At 41.0% G+C, this 20,278-nt stretch overlaps 1 protein-coding gene across 3 annotated transcripts in view; it reads right to left on the bottom strand.

The window, feature by feature from the left end:
• RIF1 (replication timing regulatory factor 1) overlaps positions 1 to 18,588 on the bottom strand; it is a 38,429-nt gene extending 19,841 nt beyond the window's left edge. For all 3 annotated transcript variants that reach the window (XM_050899670.1, XM_050899671.1, XM_050899672.1), the window contains exons 1-15: positions 18,466 to 18,588; positions 16,954 to 17,032; positions 16,200 to 16,296; positions 12,865 to 12,995; positions 12,329 to 12,423; positions 10,206 to 10,395; positions 7,730 to 7,822; positions 7,495 to 7,633; positions 6,030 to 6,181; positions 5,088 to 5,208; positions 2,959 to 3,132; positions 2,598 to 2,708; positions 2,286 to 2,348; positions 1,264 to 1,364; positions 763 to 849 (exon numbers count right to left, since the gene is read on the bottom strand). In XM_050899670.1, the coding sequence (XP_050755627.1) occupies positions 763 to 849; positions 1,264 to 1,364; positions 2,286 to 2,348; positions 2,598 to 2,708; positions 2,959 to 3,132; positions 5,088 to 5,208; positions 6,030 to 6,181; positions 7,495 to 7,633; positions 7,730 to 7,822; positions 10,206 to 10,395; positions 12,329 to 12,423; positions 12,865 to 12,995; positions 16,200 to 16,296; positions 16,954 to 17,032; positions 18,466 to 18,572 (1,740 nt within the window). In that variant the 5' untranslated portion in view covers positions 18,573 to 18,588. The remainder of the gene's footprint in view (positions 1 to 762; positions 850 to 1,263; positions 1,365 to 2,285; positions 2,349 to 2,597; positions 2,709 to 2,958; positions 3,133 to 5,087; positions 5,209 to 6,029; positions 6,182 to 7,494; positions 7,634 to 7,729; positions 7,823 to 10,205; positions 10,396 to 12,328; positions 12,424 to 12,864; positions 12,996 to 16,199; positions 16,297 to 16,953; positions 17,033 to 18,465) is intronic.
• Between the last annotated feature and the right edge of the window lie 1,690 nt (positions 18,589 to 20,278).

Here is a 20,278-nt window from a genome sequence, read left to right as displayed (position 1 = left end):
GCATGCTCCCACTCAGTCTGCTCCACTCCAAAGAAAAAACAAACACACACACAAAAATCAGTGTCATTTCAGCCGTTTCTCACAGGTTATTTTTTTGTGGTTGTTTTCCCCGATTGCTACCATCTGCTTCTCCCTTCCAATGCAGTACACAGCACACAGTACAACACTCCGCTCAGGGCTCATTAGGACCAAAGTAGAACAGAGTAGGTCTCGCTACTAATGAACATCGCTGCTTTTTCTGCAGCAGACTACGGCCAGTAAGTTCAGGCTTTGGTTCACTGACTTCTGAACTTTTTCCTCAAATAATGCTGCCTAGCATGATATTCTCTGCTTTGCTTCTGTGCATTTAATTTTTCCTGAGGAGTAACGCTTTCTACCTTTAAGTACTTCACTCTGTTGACTTCAGAACATTTCCCCAAAACATCAGTATTCAGTACGTAAGTAGCACTACACAGTTTGACTATGCAGTCTCCTTGCAAAGTATCTGCAACCTGTATTTTAAATCATGACCTGAACATGAGAAATCCTCTTTCATTATTACAGTACTTTCAGCATATCCCGTTTTAGTTACGGACAGTTAAATTACTCATCAGAAGTGAGGACTGGAAACAAAGTCTGCACTCTGGAACACGGAATCATATGATTTCCTGAAAGATTTGGATCTCACGACTTAGGAAGTGCTCTGTACATTTGTGCAAATATGACATCCTAATACCTTTCAGCATAAATAACGACAAAGTTCTGGAATGAAGTCAGACTTACATTTAAAAGATCCATGTCAGCAACCTGATAAGCTGGTGATCCCAACACTTTTGGAGGCAATTCCTTAACAGTAATATCAATGAGGGACTAAGTAGGGGAGAAGAAGAAAACGTATGTAAATATTTTTTTTCCTGAGGGCTCAAATACTTTAAGTAACACCACAAAAAAAGCCAAGTTGTAACAATTGCTTCCCTTCAGTAAAAAGAAAACAAAAATCCACTGTGAAAGTAACTGTCCTTTGACGCAGAAGGTTCTGGTAGGAGAACTGCGTACTCAATTCTGTGACCATTGCTGATAAAGCCGAAAAACACTTTTAAAGAAAGAAACCCTTAAGCAACACTATGGCATCTGATGAGAACTGCGTAACTTCCAGTTTACACCAAAAAAGTTGCCTCTCTTAAAGAGGCCACTCTGATAAGTTAGATGCAAAAGGCTGCTACCAACCAGAACCTAGACCACCACAGAGCAATGACATGTAAAAACCAACCCCACCCAACTCACCAGTATTTTCTGCACAGGAAGAGAATTTGATCTAACAGTGTTTTTTAAGGCCTGGAGCAACATAGTCAGTATTTCTGACCCTTGCTTTTCTTTCTTACTTCCTAGAATAAAGCATATTTACAGTGAGAGCAGAACAAAGTAATGGTCGCCCTGACGATCATTTAAAACTTTACATTTAAGTATTGTAATGTGCTGCAAGATCAAAAAAATTCTGCGTATATTTATAAACATATACCAAATATTTAACAGATTCGGATACCAAGTCTCTGCTCTGAAGAACAGCGTAACTGAAACTTCAAAGTTAAATAAAAGAATCCCTAAGTTTTATTAGTAAAGTGGAAACACCTTCCTATCATTAACAACCTTAGCTTTGACATGCTAAAAAAAGTTGTGAAATTTAGCATTCATCCAAGCAACGTACTTCATTTCTCTTATGCTTTTCAGTTAGATCTTTCAATATAAAAGATTATTAAGAATATTCTGGACTTTCAAAGCCTTTACAGAGTAATGAACACTTTTTAAAAATGGGAAACAACTTCTATACATCTGTAAAGACACTATACTTCACTACGAAATAGAATTTAATTAAAGAAAAAAAGGTAGCCATGGTCACATAACAAAGACTTTACACTAATTTGAGTAATGCACTGAATGTCTCAATTTCTCAATACCAAAGACTTGGGGTGGGGTTATTTTTTTTGGAAATTGAAAGATTTCTTTAGCAAGACGAGCAGTTAAAGTGCTTTAATATCTTTCTTACCACTACATGCAAGACATCTGCAGTCACATGCTACTGTGCCTTCCCTAATAAGCCTCACTTGATCAGATCACTATGATTTGGTATTTGTCACACAAAGATGTAGGCATCACGAAAAATATCAGCTGTTGCTTCAAAAAGAACTACTGATGATGCCTAAAACCAAGCTTTACCAGCAATGAAGCAAATACTACTTAAGGTCTAGTCTTAAAAAACCCCTCTAACTGGTCAGCAATGACAAATTAAAAAAAAATACACTTTTTACCTGATTCAATAGCTGTTTTTACATATCCATTTACATCCTTCCATATAACATTCAGCATACAATCTGAAAGATAGCATAAAATTTTTATTCAGTTTGTAATAAAAACATTAAACAAAGTTGCAGTTAAAACACAAACTGTGTTAAACAATAGACTTTGACGTAAGCCAAAACTGACATAAGGTTTCAAACCAAGTCAGACCAGTTCTATTTAATGTAACACTGGAATATTACAGAAAGGTTATTTCTTATTATGTGTCCCTCACCCACTTTATTTTCCAGAAAAGAAATCAAATTTCACCACTAAATTCTTACCAGGAACTTCTTTTCCAATTGCAATAAAGCCATCCTGAACTGCGTTTATAAGCGTGCTGGCATGCTTACAAAAAAAAGAAGGGCTACTGATCAGTGGGTACTGCAGAGGCTCTAGGAGAACAAAAAAACATGTTCTGTAAATCTGTTATTTTGCAGTCTACTGGTAAGATAAGCCTTAAAAATAATCAAGTATATATGTGTACTTACAGCATTTAACATAAAAACAACTTCTAATATTAAGATGACAACTAACAGTTTTAAATGTTTAAAGCATTTCATTCTAATAGACATCTTTAAATCCAACAAAACTGGCAATTTCAGATTACGCGAAAGTACTTCCAAAAAAATATAACTCATATACCTAAACTAAGTACAAGTTTGTTTTGCTTAGCAAAATCTAAAACTTCTGGTCCCATCAAGAAGTGAAGCAGCATTTCAATTCCCAAAAGCTGAATGGAAGGAATCACCACCACTCCTGCCGTACTGGAATTCAAGTTCATCCTTGGTGTGACCGGACTTGCAAACGGGTAAGGACCTAAGTGAGGGGAGAAAAATTACATTGTCTCGTATTTCACCCGCAATCAAGTGAAAGGAAAGATCCAGGAGACCAAAATCCCAAAGTTAACATGAAAAGAACAAATCATAGAATAGCGTTGGCTAAAAGGGACCTCTAACAGCCAGACATATCTAGCATGCACTCCTACTAAGTAGGGTTTAACATCACAGTCATAACTATGTATCTTGAAAGTATAAATATCTCCCAAAGACTGCAGAGTCTCAGATGCTGAACGTTATTTTGGCAACAGAAGTCTCCATGGAAGTGGTGGTTATAGAGCAAGTTACATGCTACCCTATATACTAGTTATAAAGTAACGCTACTGCTATGAAAGAGTTTCCATTAGAAACTTTCACACTGAACACAAGTTTAAGAGGCCTTGTGTGCAAAGCATTTTGACCAACCTCAGTTATGATATCACAGAACTAAGATGAACTTTTTTTTTTAAAAAGGGACAAAAGGAAGATTTACACATCCAGGACACTTCCACAATGTACCTGAGGCTTCTAATCACAGCAGTCTAGAATTACACAAGCTGTGAATGCCAGGCTTTCCATACAGAGAAGAAAAAGAGGCAGTTCCTTAACTCAGGCATTTAGATGTAAAGCTCAAGTAGGTGTGATTTCACACGTATTTAGATTACCAAAATTATTGATGCATTATGATCACTGGGTTACTATTCAGGCAGAAACTAAAAATGCTATAGAAATGAGAATGGCATATATAAATAGCACACATATGAATACATGAAAAACTAAGTTTCAAACCAAAGCTCCCTTGCAAAAGGGAACACAATTCAGGACATTTGTCCTGGTTTCAGCTAGGATAGAGTTAATTTTCTTCCTAGTAGCTGGTACAGTGCTGTGTTTTGGATTTAGTGTGAGAATAATGTTGATAACACGCTGATGGTTTCAGTTGTTGCTGAGCAGTGTTTATACTCAGTCAAGGACTTTTCAGCTTGTCATGCCCAGCCAGCGAGAAGGCTGGAGGGGCACAAGGAGCTGGAAGGGGACACAGCCAGGACAGCTGACCCCGACTGGCCAAAGGGATATTCCATACCATATGACATCATGCCCAGTATATAAACTGGGGGGAAAGCTGGCTGAGGGCTGCTGCTCAGGAACTGACTGGACATCGGTCAGTGAGTGGTGAGCAATTGCGTTGTGCACCGCTTGTCTTGTATATTCTAATTCTTTTATTATTACCATTATTATTATTTTCTTACTTTTCCGTCCTATTAAACTGTCTTTATCTCAACCCACAAGTTTTACTTTCCCTCCCCCCCCCCCGCCCCGATTCTCTCCCCCGTCCCGCTGCCGGGGGAGTGAGCAAGCAGCTGTGTGATGCTTGGTTGCTGGCTGGGGTTGAACCACAACAACATTAAAAGTGGTCCTCAACACAATTTGATTAGCACAATTTTGTAAACTTGAAATACTGACTACAACACTCTAATTTTATCCAGTGTAAATGAAAGCCAGAGAGGGACTTTTTACAAGGGCCTGTAGTGACAGGACAAGGGCTAATGGCTTTAAACTGGAAGAGGGGAGATTTAGATCAGATGCAAGGAAGAAGTTCTTCACTGTGAGGGTGGTGAGGCACTGGCACAGGTTGCCCGGAGAAGTTGTGGACGCCCCATCCCTGGAAGTGTTTCAGGACAGGCTGGATGGGGCTTTGAGCAACCTGGTCTAGTGGAAGGTGTCCCTGCCCGTGGCAGGGGGGTTGGAACGGGATGATCTTTAAGGTCCCTTCCAACCCAAACCATTCTATGACTCTATGAATGTAAATCACTACCTCTGAGCTCTCCAATGAACATGCAGAAAAATTACTGTTTTCAATAATAACATATTGCAAATGAAAAAGCATAAACATGTTAAATAGAACAGATTACTTCCTGCATCTAGAATACAGTCGGAAACAGGGTTGTGCTTTAATACCTGATTTCTGTGCAGGGGTTGCCGATGCTAAACTTTGGTTGGCTGGCACACGTGAGGGAGTTCCTTGCAATGCAGCAGAAGAATCTACACTTAAAGTACTTTGGATTAACGGTACACAAACCTGCAAAGATACCAAACCTCAGTGAAAATAGGTACATTTTCAAGCCATAAGCCACAAAGAACCATACATTTCAAATATCACATACACTGTACTGCTCACAGCATCAGTGTTTCAGAGCTTCTGGGTACTTATAACAATATTTTTAAGACGCTGTATAAAATATGCATACTGATACATGAACTAGAAATGGCTCGATTAAACAAAAACTCATGTGAGAGTGATCTTACTGTACCGTATCTAAAGAGGTAATTTTTTTTTCTTTACTCCCATCCTGAAGTTTAATTTAATGAAATTCAGAAGCCTAATAGAAACATTATGGTCATTCCCATTATAATGTGAGTAGTAATGAAACACCTGGATCATTTTTCTCTCTATGCATCTTTCTAAATATTTTGTGATCTTTTCAGTATGTTTTCCCATGGCCGACTTTCCAAAGCATACATTTGCACAGTGAAAGGACAAAGCAGTCCCTATATAATGTGCTTATGTTTATTATTGCTGTGCACTCAATGGAGATTTTCACTGAGATGCTCACATGACATGCAGACATGCTCTGAAATCTTTTGGAACTTTAAAAAGATTGCACGTACAGTCCCAAGCACTCCTGCTATATATATATATATATATATATAAATAAAACACACTCACAGCACACAAATACACAAGTCAGATTTGGTTCCTTAAGACAGTTTTATTTTACTAATAAACTAGAGAAGGACAAAGCAGGTACAGAATAAGTTACGGTAACAAAGAGGGGATTTAGCTTCGCACACTCAACATAGGCTAAGTGATTATGCTATGACTATTTTCAGTTGTGTTACCTGTTCAAAGTTTGCAGGCAGCTGAGGTCCCAGCCTCATGAGTAAATACCACCAGACCTCCAGTTTTGTCAGTGCCAAAGCCTCTGTTCTCACATGGATCGAGCTCAGTGGCTGCATTAGCAATTTCAGCCTTTTAGCACTGCACAATATATCTTGAAGACCAAAAAAGCATATTTTTAAGCAACACAAATAATTAAGTCACAGAACAACAAAAAAGGAAAATTTTTAAACCATTAGTTTTTTCCCTAATCTATTTTAGCTTAAAATTCAATTAACGACAATTTGCAAAACTAAAATACATAGTAAATGCACCAACCTTTCAGACTATTTTACTGCTCTAATTGTTGTCTAGAACAACCCTGGAAACAGCCAAGTATTTCTTTCCAATATCAAGACTGAAATGAAATCTACTGAATACCAACATAAACTGAAGAAAATTCACTCTTGCTTGCTATGTTAGAGTGCTATCTGCCACAGTAAAAAAACCTCTTAACATATATGTGCATTACCACTGGATGAGAATGAAGGATCTTAAATACAGTATTCTGAGGCTGCAAATGATCATTTACCACTGAAGCAGAAATAGCATAGCATGTCTGGACAGAAGTTTGCTCAAGCCTATGCAAGTGTTCAAAGAAGAGGAAAACTTCTAGCCAGCTCAGCAGCATCAGAACCTGTCCACCTGCAATTCATAAGAAACTGCTGACAGAGACTGCTTTTGCCGTATGCAATCCTTATTAGCCATCCTGGAACACGCACAAGGAACACCAATTGTGCCATGGATTTTATCTTCTGATAGAATCAAATCCTTTGTTAATTAACTTATGGGAAACAGTGATCAGAACAAATGACCAGATAAGAAACAAATTAAAATGACAAGTTAAATTCAGCCAAGCTAAGAAACGTCCACATTTAGCTTTCTCTTCAGGACACACAGTAAGGAGAAGCACAATCAAGGTAAAAAATAAATACTGTGTGTTTTGACACAGGCTAGACTTAAGATTTGTTCAGGTCTCAGTTATACCTTTAAGGCAACTTTTTTTAACACCTCTAGGATCCTGAAGCATTGCTCTTCTCCAATTAATCCACACAGTCCAAAATAAGATCTACAGAATGTTTTATTCTCTATTTCATTGCTGTTTGGATCAATTAAAGCATTACAAAACACAGGTTTGTTAATTTTATTCTATTCATTCCTCCTAGCAGGAAAATTAAGATAGAACTACTGATCAAACTGTTACCTTTCCTTAAAAAAAAAAAAACAACTTGAATTTTACTTACATATATACACACAGTACATACCACTATGTATATATATACACCACTATGTATATACCACAGATATACTATGTGTATATCCAGTGGTACGTACCATAGCATTGACCACTATTAGACAGAATATTCTCTTCCAGTTATGTAAAGTGACAGTAGTCAAAACAATTCAGGTAAACTTTTTTTAATCTACCTGGATTTAGAGCAAAATTATCTATTAGACTCTTCCATGCAATGAAGGCTATTTTCTTTACCACTGGTGAGCCACTACGAAATCCAAGTTCCTCCAGTTGCAGCAATGAGTTGATAAAACTGCCACTACGATGCAGAGTCTGAAGATAAAGAAGTTCAGAATTAAGATACTTATGTTGTCAAAAATTCCTTCCCTAAAGATTCATGATTGTAAAACTCACTGCTTTTCTGCTTACCTTTCCGAGTAATTTGACAAACAGCGGCCATAATTTTAACACGTAAGTCTCATTTTTTGTAGAAAACAATTTCTGAAGTTCTGAAATTAATTTCTGCAGACAGAAAGAAACATAATTTCTACAAGAAATATATTCAAAGTATTCTAAAAACTACATACTTATACCAATGTCTGGAGACACAACCAACCTGGAACTATGCTATTTCTAGATAAGAAGGATTTAATTCTGTACCACAAAGCATTTGCTGGTAAATCAGTTGAATGTTGCTACCATCTGATTACCTTCTTAGTTGAAGTTTATGGTTGGTTTCAATTATTCTGATAGCGGCAATCAACAAATCAAAATCCATTTCCTTAAATACTTGTAGTCTCTCTAACTCTCAAGTTAAAACACACTGCGACCCTTAAAACCGCCTTGTTTGTTTGTGTTTTTTTGTAAACTTACTTCACTTCAGTAGTGAATAAGGCAAAATAAATAAGCCTACAGTTCTGGAAGCGAAGGGGAACATGAAAAGCTTCATCAAAAAGACCAAGGGGGTTGTTGCTGGATAGGGTGGGGCATCTTTTAATGGACATGGAAAATGCTGAGGTACTCAATGCCTTTCCTGCCTCCATCTTTACTCTCAGGCCTCCAACATGTGTCTCCCATTACCTTTGTTGCTGGGCACGTAGGTACTACCCATGGTAGAGAACAACTGAGTTGGGGACTACTTAAGTAAACTTGACATACAGAAATCCATTGAACTCTACAGGGTGTATCCTGAGATGCTGAAGGAGAAGATTGATGACACAACGAGGCCACACTATTATTTCTTGAGAGGTCACTGCAACTGGTAGAGATCCCCAATGACAGGGTACGGCAAGACAAATTTTATGCCAACTTCCAAAAAAAAAAAAAAAAACCCCAACCCAAAAACCAAAAAACCCACAACCTGCAAAAGAGAAGATCTATGGAATTATAAGCTAGCCAATCTCACTCCTGTGCCCGGAAAAATTATGGAGCAAATTCCCTCGGAAGCCATTTCTAGGCACATGGAAGACAAGAAGGTCCTCAGAAACAGCCAGCAGAGTTTTACCATGGGCAAAACCTGCTTTTCCAACCTGACTGACTTCTATGAGGAAACGCCTGGTTTTGCAGACGCAGGGAGTGCAGACGTTCTCCACCCCAACTTTAGCAAGGCTTTTGACACAGTCTCCTCTAGTGTCCTTGTAGCCTAATTGTGGAGATACAAACTAGTTAGATTACAAGGTGTGCGGCTGGACTGTCAGGCTCAAAGGCTGGTGGTTAGCAGTTCAGAGCTCAGGTTATGTGTGCGATTTACAAATGGTCAGCAAGGGCTGATACGATTTAACACAATCGATGGGGGGGAAGCATCGGTTGATATGCTGGAGGACAGGGCTACCATTCACAGGGATCTTTACAAGCTTGAAAAATGGACTGACAAAAACCTCACAGAATTCAAAGGTGAAGTCCTATACCTGGGACAGACGAACCCCATGTACTGGTACTCACTGGCTATATAACACCTCTGCAGAAAAACAGGTGGGGGACAAAAATTTTAATGTTAAGTCAAGAACGTGCTCCTGCATACTGGACTGCACTAGCAAAAGCACAAGAAACAAGTCAAGAGAACTGACCCCTCTACTTGGTACTCATCAGATCATCTCTGCAACACTGTACCAAACTTTGGGCACTGAAGTACCAGAGCTACTGGCAAACTGGAGTGAATCCAGCAGAGGGTCACCACTAAGATGGTTAGGGGACAGAGCTCATGACAGAAGAGCTAGGCTTGTTTAGCTTAGGGTGGGAAGGAGTATAATTGCAGTCTTCCACTACTTATAGCTGGATTATAAGGAAGAACCCAGATGCTTCAGAGAAGTACTGAAAGAAAGGACTGGAGGCAAGAGACACAAGTTTCAACAAGGCAAATCCTATTTTTACCACGAGGGTGGTTAAGCACTGGAACAAGCTGCCCAGACACGCTGTAGAATTTCCATCCTTCAACATATTCAAACCTCAACTGGTAAGGCCTGAGCAATCTGGCCTTAACTTTGAAGCCAGCCCTGTTTTGAGTAGGAAGCTAAGCCAGATGATGTAAGTTACTGCCACACCAAGTTCTGATGATTCTAGTTCAGTAAGCAAATTCTCCTTAAGAGACAATAAAAGTTTAATGATATTTATGAGTTAATGCTATCAAGACAGGTGCTTAAAGGTCATTTAAAACCAGCAAGTTATTTTCCTGATCAATGATTCTTGCCAGAAACTTTTTTTTTTTTACAGTGGTCCTACATTTACATTGCTGTTACATTAACTTTTCTGCCAAAACTGCTGTCGTCAAGAAGTTGCTGTCAATGCACAGTAGCTTTTTGCTGCCACTATCTAGGCTGTAAATATAATTAAAAAAACCTCAATCAACCAACAACCCCGATTACTATTCCCGTCGTCTCTAGAAAAAAGGCACAGCATTTCCACTTACTGTGGTCATTAGGTGCTCAGTGACAGCCGCTACCTCCTGTTGTTTCTGGAGGAGCAGCGGCATGCCCATCTCCAGGGCAGTGGCACCTCGTAACTGCACCTTATGAGCTGAATGGACGACCAGAGGAATGATCAGTTTTGCCCACCTCACAGCCTCTTCTCCCATCTGGGCTGGAGCTTGCTCTATTAAGCTAGATCCAAAATAACAAATATAGATATTACAAATCTCCAACAGACATACTGCTCAGACACTCAAAGATAATCTTAGTATCATCAATAAATGCTCTAATTCAACACATGATTTACAGGAAACCATTCTAAACAATTGTATTTTTTTGTTTTTCTAAACCATTGTATTTTGACAGTTCACTTAAAACTGCAATGCTGAAGTGTTATTTCAGATAAACCTCTCCAAAAGCAGAGCAGACTGACATTTACAGTTGTCCTTTCTATTCTATCACAACTTTTTGGTCAAAAGAGCTGAATTGAGAGCCTGAAGGAAACACACCATCACTTCACTATCAGTGACCAAGTACAAAGTTTGTATATTAAACTTCCCTTGTGTGTTCTTAGCAGTCCAGACCAGCTCCAACAGGCCATGTGTGCGGAAAACAATATATGCCTGCTTTTGAAAGACAACCCAAACCCTGAAGCAGCACAGGTTTGCACAGACTCAATGTACATTAGACTAGTCAAGTGTTCTTATCTTATCCCTCTATTACTGAGCTGTTAGAGCACAGTGTGACAAAACAATTCCATATGTTTACACCATCCCATACAGAAGCCAACGAGACTTCCAGAAATGGGAGTACCTGGCATATATTCAAACCGGCCTGTAGGAACCAGCTTGTCTCTAAGTCATGGAATTTTGCTAGTGCCCTCTCTGGCACAGGTATGTCAAATCTCCGTCACTACAGCTTACGAAGGGTTTGCTGTGCTAAGGAAAACTGCTGCCTCTCAAATAATGTTATGAAAGCCAGAGGACAAGCACTGCTTAAGAGAACGGTTTTCTACTACATCTGTCAGCAGCCTAACTTCTAAACAAGAGCATTGTCTTACCACTGCTGTCAACCAGCCTGAGACCCAGTGTCTGTTTAAAGATTATTTTCAGGTACAACTCTTGCTCTTAAGGATAACTACATTCTTTAATAAATACATATATAAAATAATTTTTTATATATACACACATACAAAATAACTAAGAGAAACAATTTAATAAAATGCATAATCTTCCAGAAACAATTGCCTACTGAACCTCAGACTTGTAAGAGGAATTAGTGTACAATTAGCCAAATGCAAGAAGTTGCTAAATACTAAGTAAATTATAATATTCAACTTCTCTGCTACAGAAAACAGATGTACTAGAACAGATAAAATAAGCAAATAATTACCGCTTTAACTATTTCACTTTAAAATGGATTCGCAGTTCAAATCAGATGCAAAAAGTTTAGAAAATACTTAAATAATAGTGAAGATATAAGCTCAATATATTTACTAATAAATTAATACTAAGTGAAGATAAAATTTCACTATTCTAGCACTGCTGACCAAAACAATGCATTCTTGGTATTGGTCCTAAAAAGTTGCCTTTGGAATTAAACACTACCCTCAGCAGTGTTATGAGGAACAGTGCAGTAAAATTTGTAAAGCACCACGGAGACATTTTTAAATAAAAACCCATATAATGGCTGAGAATTTCTCAATCAGGTAGGTTCTGAAACTGAAAGCTAGAAGGTAAGAACACGACTTGTGAAGTGTGCATGAGACTTTGGAAATAATTCCTGATAAGCCATTAAAAATTAAAGCAATGAAATTTTATCTGAATATTGACTACTTTGTGTCAGAATCAATTGTCGTATTATCACTAATGGAACATTTTGCAAATGAAGCGGTTCAGGAGACCCACTGGCAGAGACAGAGATAAGTAGTTCACACAATTTCACTCTGTTCTACTGACTGACATACAAAACACTGTGGGAAAACAGTCCTGAATGTATTGAACAATTCAAAGAGCATTCAAAAAAATTTTCTGTAGAATACTTAGTGCCACTAAGATTTTGTTTCAATAGTTTCACAAAAAAACTAAGCATCTATTTTAACAATTTAATATTGCAGTGCACATACCGTATAACAACATTTAGTGCTTCGTATTCAACCACCATAGACTGTACATCTCCCTTAGTAAGTATCGTTTCAAGGGTAGAAATAATAGTGGACACCTGAGGAAATAAGATAAAAACTTTAGAGTGAGCACCTAGATACAAATATTTCCACGAGGAGCTGGAATTATGAAATTGTTTCCCAGGACTGTGCCCTGTGTTTGGATGATGCTCGGTCTAGGTCTAGTTTTAAGGTTAGAGCTCTGACCAAACTGGAATATTCACAACATTTCTCCCCTATGCTGCTTCACTGGTATCTAACAGAATTGCCCACATTGCAGCTTCTCTCTCAAGGGAAGCAATAATTTGTTGGCTCTTTTCCCTCTGTAGCTGCCCTTACAATTTCTCCAAGAACTTAGGCCCTATACTTGGCTGTCAAATTTGATGGAAAACTACCTTCATATTCAAAAGCTACTGAGTGGAGAGCGACCAAGAGATTGCACAAGCCTCATCTCCCTAGGCCACACCAAAAAAAAAAAAAAAAGAAGTGAAGAAACTTACCTCCTTTTTAACAACTTCAGAAGGAAACGTCTGCTTAGAGATCACCCAAAGTGCCCGAGTGCGAGTGTTTTTGTCTGAAGTTTTTACAGCAACGCTGTTCACCATTGAAAGCAAGTCTCGTATTTCAGTTGCTGAAAGCAGAACGCACAGCACTCAAATTCTGTTCATGCAATTCTAATCAGCTTCTTAGCAAGTTTTGGGTCTTTTTGCTCAGTTAACATTACTAAAGATCCATTCAACTATAAGTCCCAATGGACATCATTTAATGTCTTAAACATTACTTTTTGGCAATTTCTCTAAAAATAAAACTAGCAAAAAAGCTCAGAATGTACTAATATACAGATACTATTAATGTAGTACATCTATATTACCTTTATGAGAAACCACAAAACCATAAAACTAGAAGACAATTTTACCTAAAACCACTAGAGCTAAAGACTAAATATTTAATTATTCAAAACTACTTGGATTTCAAGTGAATTTAGCAGCACTTTGGTCAATTTCACTGGTATACTGACATACACAAATTCATTTTAGGGTCTACAGGAGCCTTTAATAATAAAGAGGGCAGTAAAGCTGTAACTGAGGTAACAGTAAGCTTATTACAGAAGAAAGAATAAGGACAACATAGGACTTACATGCAAATAGGAAGACAGATGAAGAAATCATGTATTCCTTTAAAATTCCAAACTAATGAAACCCCATTTCTTACAAATTTGGGCTTCGTGGGTAAATGATCTCACTATCAGAGAAACATAAACTCACATACACTCCTTTCCTCAATCAAGAGTACTGTCCTGGTTTCGGCTGGGACAGAGTTAACTCTCTTCTTAGTAGCTGGTACAGTGCTGTGTTTTGGATTTAGTGCAAGAATAACGTTGATAACACACTGATGTTTTAGTTGTTGCTAAGTAGCACTTATCCTAAGTTCAGGATTTTTCAGTTTCCCATGCTCTGCCAGCAAGCAGGTGGGCAAGAAGCTGGGAGGGAGCATGGCCAGGACAGCTGACCCCAACTAGCCAAAGGGCTATTCCATACCATAGAACATCATGCCCAGTATATAAACTGGGGGGAGTTGGCCGGGAGGGGCGGCTCACAGCTCTGGCATCAGTCAGCGGATGATGAGCAATTGCATTCTGCATCACTGGTTGTTTTTTTTTCTCCACCCCCCCTTGTTATATTCCTTTTCATTACTATTATTATTATATTTTACTGTTAGTATTATATTTCACTGTAGTTATTAAACTCTTCTTATCTCAACCCATGAGTTCTACCTTCTTTCCCAATTCTCCTCCCCATCCCACCGGGAGCAGGGAGGGGGCGGGGAGCAAGGGAGCGGCTGCGTGGTGCTCGGCTGCTGACTGGGGTTAAACCACGACAAGTACATACGCTTTTTGTCCTCTCTCCCTAACTCTCCACTGTTTTCAGGACTTAATTATTTCTGAAGCTTGACATTCTCTAACAAAATTGACTGTAATTTATCAACTAGCTAAAAAAAAGTTACGGGGGAAAGGAAAGGGACCATGTAGACATTATTACAGATGCCTCATTCTCATAGGAAATCAAGCTAAATTTTGTCTGAATAGGAAAGCAGGGCACACTGAAAAATTGAGCAGAAGAACTGAAAGAACCAATTTCAATAAACAGAATGGCAGAGTCACATGAAAAAATGCTCTCTGCACATCCACACATACGATTTTGTTCCGTCTTGCCCAAGGTTAAGCTTCTCTCTAATACAGGTAATTCCAGAACATTTGTCCAAGATTATTTAACACTTCTTGGAAGAAAAGAAAGAATAATTGACAGTATGCCATTTGTTATTACCATTTGAAGACTCACTTTAGACTCCCACACCATCAAGGCACCACACAACAGCCAAATCACAATACATTTCCTTGTATGCCCACGAAAGGCAACCTTAACCACCTTCCACCACCACACAACCTGTCTATCGCTATCTGACACGCACCCACAGACAGCTGACACTGAGCAGCTCCCGATCATGCCACTGCAACTGGGTATGCCTGACCCCTGGCACGTGTAACAGGTATCTCCCGAGCACCAGCCAACCTGGACATTAGCTCTCCCCTATTAACAAAACCCAGTGTTTTTACCCTGATACATAGCCTCAAGTTCTCAGCAGCAAAACCTTTTGTTAAAGGGATTTAGCACTTTCTAGGAACGTAGGCCATAAGATTTTGGATTACTTTAAATTAGTTTAATTTGAAATATTTACCAGCACAATATTTGGGGTTGGACTAGATGACCTTTTGTGCTGGTTTTGGCTGGGGTAGAGTTAATTTTCTTCATAGTAGCTAGTACAGGGCTATGTTTTGGATTTGTGCTGAAAACAGTGTTGATAACACAGGGATGTTTTCATTATTGCTGAGCAGGGCTTACACAGAGCCAAGGCCTTTTCTGCTTCTCACACCACCCCACCAGTGAGGAGGCTGGGGGTGCACAAGAAGTTGGGAGGGGACACAGCCGGGACAGCTGACCCCCACTGACCAAAGGGATATTCCAGACCATGGGATGTCATGCTCAGCATATAAAGCTGGGGGAAGAAGAAGGGGGGAGACATTCAGAGTGATGGTGTTTCTCTTCCCAAGTAACCGTTACGCGTGATGGAGCCCTGCTTTCCTGGAGATGGCTGAATACCTGCCTGCCGATGGGAAGTAGTGAATGAATTCCTTGTTTTGCTTTGCTTGCATGTGCGGCTTTTGCTTTACCTATTAGACTATCTTTATCTCAACCCATGAGTTTTCTCACTTTTACCCTTCCAATTCTCTCCCCCATCCCACCAAGGGTGGGGAGTGAGCGAGCGCCTGCATGGTGCTGAGTTGCCGGCTGGGGTTAAACCACGACACCTTTAAAGGTCCCTTCCAACCCAAACCGTTCTATGATTTAATGTAACAACCAGGAATCACCAGGTAAAGGCTGGAAAACACTCAAAAGCACTACTACGCATTCTCAAATTCTACAAACAAAAAAACCATTCTTCATTCTTTTTCCACCTGGACATCTTTTTTGATTACTAGTTCCACGAAACTAATTACAGTACCTAACTACTACCAAAGTGTTTAATGAAACTAGAAGTTAGTAAAACAGTATTAGCATAGCAGCATGAAAAAAACACTACAATTTTTTTGTACAAGATGGAATTAGTGAACTGATCACACTGCTCACACTAGAGACAAAACCACTGCACCACTTGGGAACTGTAAACTTTGTTGAAACTAAAGTATATGCTAACAAAGACATAAAGAAAGAACTCCGATATACATATATACACACACACACATTACCAGCATCCACACTGAAGTTTGTTTGCTTACCAGATAATTCAGATGTAATACTTGAATTAAAAACGCAGAATCCTAACGCCTGTAATGCTGCATTACTTAGCTCTGAGTTTTGACTAGAAATGTGCACCTGAAAAAAAAAAAACCATATACATAAAGTCTCAGTTTACAGAAGTAGCTGTGAAGTACTGCCTTAATACCAAGACTTCTGCTCAATGAAGAGAGAGCTGTCAAAAGCAAACACTTGATGAAAAATGCACCCATGTAGGAAACCCTTCCTGATTACATACGCTCCAAATCAATAAAACAATTTGAGGTTCTGAAGACGTTTTTGCTCTCTGTAATTTAGACATCTTTACTGAAGTAAGTTCTAAACATCCAAAGTTCTTTACTTCTTCCCTTGTTATGTACTATCACTCGACTCTCCAATTGTTTTTAAATGTCTAAAACGGAAGGGAAAAAAAGATGGCTAAGAACAGTCTTTACATTAATCTTCAAAAAAAAAAATCTGACATTTACTGCATATTCCAAATCCCTGAAGTGTTTCTAAAAGCAGTGACTGCATAACACTGCCTGAACACATCCAAGACCCTGTATTTTATTTTTTCTGTAGTAATTTCTAATAACGTGGAAGATATATTTTGCCAACAAACCCTTACTGCTATGTCACTAGCTTGAACTCTGATTAAATGAACTCAAATTCGAGTCTTACGATGACCACTGACCTTGACCACCTAAACATGCCTTTGTTCACTGAAGTGTAGAAAATTGAATGGAAAAGACATACCTTAAACACTTTGCAAAGTTGAGGAAAGTGTCTTCTGACATCTGCAGTGAATTCTTTGCCTTCCTCACCAGTCAAGCGACTTTAAGGAGCAGAAGGGAAAACAAGCAACAGTCACAGGTTAAACATGTTATAATTAACATAACTTTAAACTTCTAATACACAATTCACTAGCTAGGACAGAACCATTTCTTTCCTTAGAAACCTAAAACACAACACTGAAGAAGGTAAAGAGCAAAAATGCCAGTCACCACATAGTTAGTCTGACATATCAGTAAAATACTGTGTTATAATAAAGTACACACGTCCTAGTACATTGGAAAAAGTGAAGTGACTAATGACCCATTTTGTGCTTACAGAGCATAAAAAAAAAACATTAAGGGCTTCCATTTTTTGTCAACTTTTATAAAAACATTAAAAGTTAATATGCAAACTTTAAATGACTGCTGAAAATTAGATAAACTTTCCACAGAAATATATGAGCTTAAAAAGCACATTACTCAAAAGCAGTTCTAGAATGCAGGCTCCCCACTCCAGGAAACTTCTGGTTTGACAACTAGCAGCGATGACTTTGCACGCATCTGAGCAACATCCATACAGAAAAGCTATACTTATCCTATGAAACGTTAACAATCAGTTTCACATAGCAAAAAACAACCATCTTAAGTGCCATCATCCAGAAGACAACCTGAGAAATCTGTTGTTGCTTAATACTATCTTTAAGTTAGGACCTTTTTTTTTTGTCAGTTATTATTAGAAACCTGTGAAATCTTATAGTGTGCTTAGTATCGCTGATATCTACGCAGTTACAGCTTTAAAAGTTACTACAAAATTCAAAGACAGGAACTCAAGGGAGATCCTGATGGAAAGAGATAGTGCCTTTGCATGTGCTAACAAATTTGAAAGATCCAGGTAAAAGCAGAACCTTACATTTAAGAAGTACCTTCCAGAAAAAAATGCAATTAAGAGAAGACACGATCATTCCAAAATCCGAAAAACACAACAACAAACCTAACCTTTCCAATCACAAAGCTGAAATGCAAGTCTTTTCCCAGTTAGAAAAAGTTACTATTTCCCAACATTCCTTCACCCACCTCCCCCGTTTCCCCAGGAAATGCAAAAGGAGAGGCTCTCGGATGCGCAGACACCAAAAAGACGCCCTGCCTCCCTCCCTCCCCCCCTCCAGGCCCGCACGTTTCCCGCGATCTCCAGCCAGCGGCCACGCAGCCCCAAGCCCTGCAGCCCTCCCCAGCCGCCCGAACTTCAGGCCGGGCACAAGCTTCCCTCCCTGCTCCGCCGCGGCAGCAGCGGCTACCGGGGGCTCGCTCTCCCCTGCCCCCGGCCCGGGCGCACGCGGGCCGAGCCCACCGGGCCGGGTCCGCACACCGCCCCCCCGCCCCCGCGGGGAGCCATACAGGCCGAGGGCGGCCGCCGTCCCCTCCGGCGGCGATGGCCTCCCCGCTCCCCTCACGCTGTCCCCACGGCCGTGAGGAGGCGGCCGCGGCCCGCACTCACTTGACGATAGTGAGGTGCGCGTCGGTGAGCTCCCCCGGCGGGGCGGCTGGGTCCTCCAGCGTCTCCAGCAGGGGCTGCAGGCTGGAGCAGGCGGCGGGAGCGCTCATGGTCCTGCGCGGCGAGCAGGCGAGCGGGCGGGCGAGTAGCCCAGTGCCGCCAGCCCCGAGCCCAGCCGCCGCTCGCCCCGCACCCTCTACCCGGGCTAAGATGGCGGCGCGCGGGGGCTACTGGCGCGCGAGGGCTGGCAGCGCGCGAGCCCCGGCTGCGCCGGCCCAGCCAATGAGAGCGCGGGGAGGAGGGGCCGGCGGCCGAGCCGGAGGACATCGAACGGCGCCACGCGTTTTCTCCGCGCGCGGCGGAGCGCGGAGCGATGGATCGCTTCCCGCGCCTTTCGGGCACCGCCCCCCTTCCCCCGCCCCCGGCGGGTACCGCCCCTCGCCGCCGATTGGTGGCGGCGGCGGCCCGGACGCGGGGCGCGCGAGGGGCTGTCTGTCACCTCAGGCAGCGGAGCTGAGGGACTTCAGCGTTGGGCGCTCTCGGTCCTCCCAGCGGCCCCTTCAATCTCCAAATCGTTTATTTGTGACGGGAAGGTAATCTCTAGACCTCCCGGAGCTGCTCAGGGGTTACTAGCTGAGCTCCAGCTCCACAGAAACCTACCCACATAAACCTGAAATTCCTTGAGACCCGAATATGTGGGTCTGTGCTGTGAAACGTGCAGCCCCGCAGCCGTTTCCAGTTGTGGGTTGTTTTTTTTTTGTGATGGCCACCGAACGCGGGGTCCCCCAGTAGGTGCGGGGTTTCCGAATGGCGGGGAAAAGTGACTGCAACAGAAAGTGCCTGGGGGTCTTCGCTCCCCGCCATGGCTGCAGCACCAAGCGCTGCCCAACATCCACCGCCGTCGCCTCCGGGTGGGAGATGTCAGGACTTAGCTGTGCACTGTATATCCCGCCTCGTGGCAAAGCCGCTGAGAGGGGACAAGTGACGGATGTGTGAATGACGTCAGGGCGTTTGTGGGTGTAATATGAAATAACGGCAGCAGCAGCAAATCTGAAGCGCGGAGAAACCCTGTTTCTCAGGGATAGAGAGAGGCCTGAGCAGTAACATTAACGGCTGAGTTTTTCTTTCTTAGTCACCCTCAGGGCTTCATAGTGGCGTTGGAGATGCTTAGCAGGAGTGCCTGTTCTGGAAAGAAACTCTTCCCCAAATAGCGTCACCTCTCTGGCTCCATGGGGCTTTCCAGACAGGCAGATATTTGCTGTACACCCCTTGGTTCTGATCCGTATCAGTTCAAGACCTGTTGCTTCTCAGTTAAAGAAACAACCCCCAAAAAACCCCCCAAAACCAACAAAAAACCCCACCCTAGGACATAAACGAAACGTTAACGGTTCTCTTCATGCATTTTCCTTATTAACAAACACTTTTGCTGGTCTTGGAGAACTGGAATGACATTTTGTAACAGGAGGATGGGAACAGGTTTATTCAGTCCACCAGGCGGCAGGATTAAAAAGCAGCAGCAGATTTTAGGTGCAGCTTGATCCCATTAAATGTAGTGATACGAACTTTGTTCCCCGGCGCTCACATGAAGCATGAATGAAGAGTTGGAAATGACAGGGAGAGAAGCTGCAGTGCTAGCTGCAACATTGTTCGCCAGTACAGCCAGGAAGCAGGATTATATTCCCAGTGAAATTACAACGATAAAAGCTCAAAGATGAAATAAATTTTAAAGAACCGAGAATTAGAATAAATAAAACAAAGATAGGTCTGATTAGCTTGAGTTCTCCTCCTCTTGTGCAAAACTCTTTCTGAGGAATTC

This window comes from Gymnogyps californianus, chromosome 7, assembly GCF_018139145.2.
Source record: "Gymnogyps californianus isolate 813 chromosome 7, ASM1813914v2, whole genome shotgun sequence".
NCBI lineage: Eukaryota > Metazoa > Chordata > Aves > Accipitriformes > Cathartidae > Gymnogyps > Gymnogyps californianus.
This window is presented reverse-complemented; position numbering and strand designations above follow the sequence as displayed.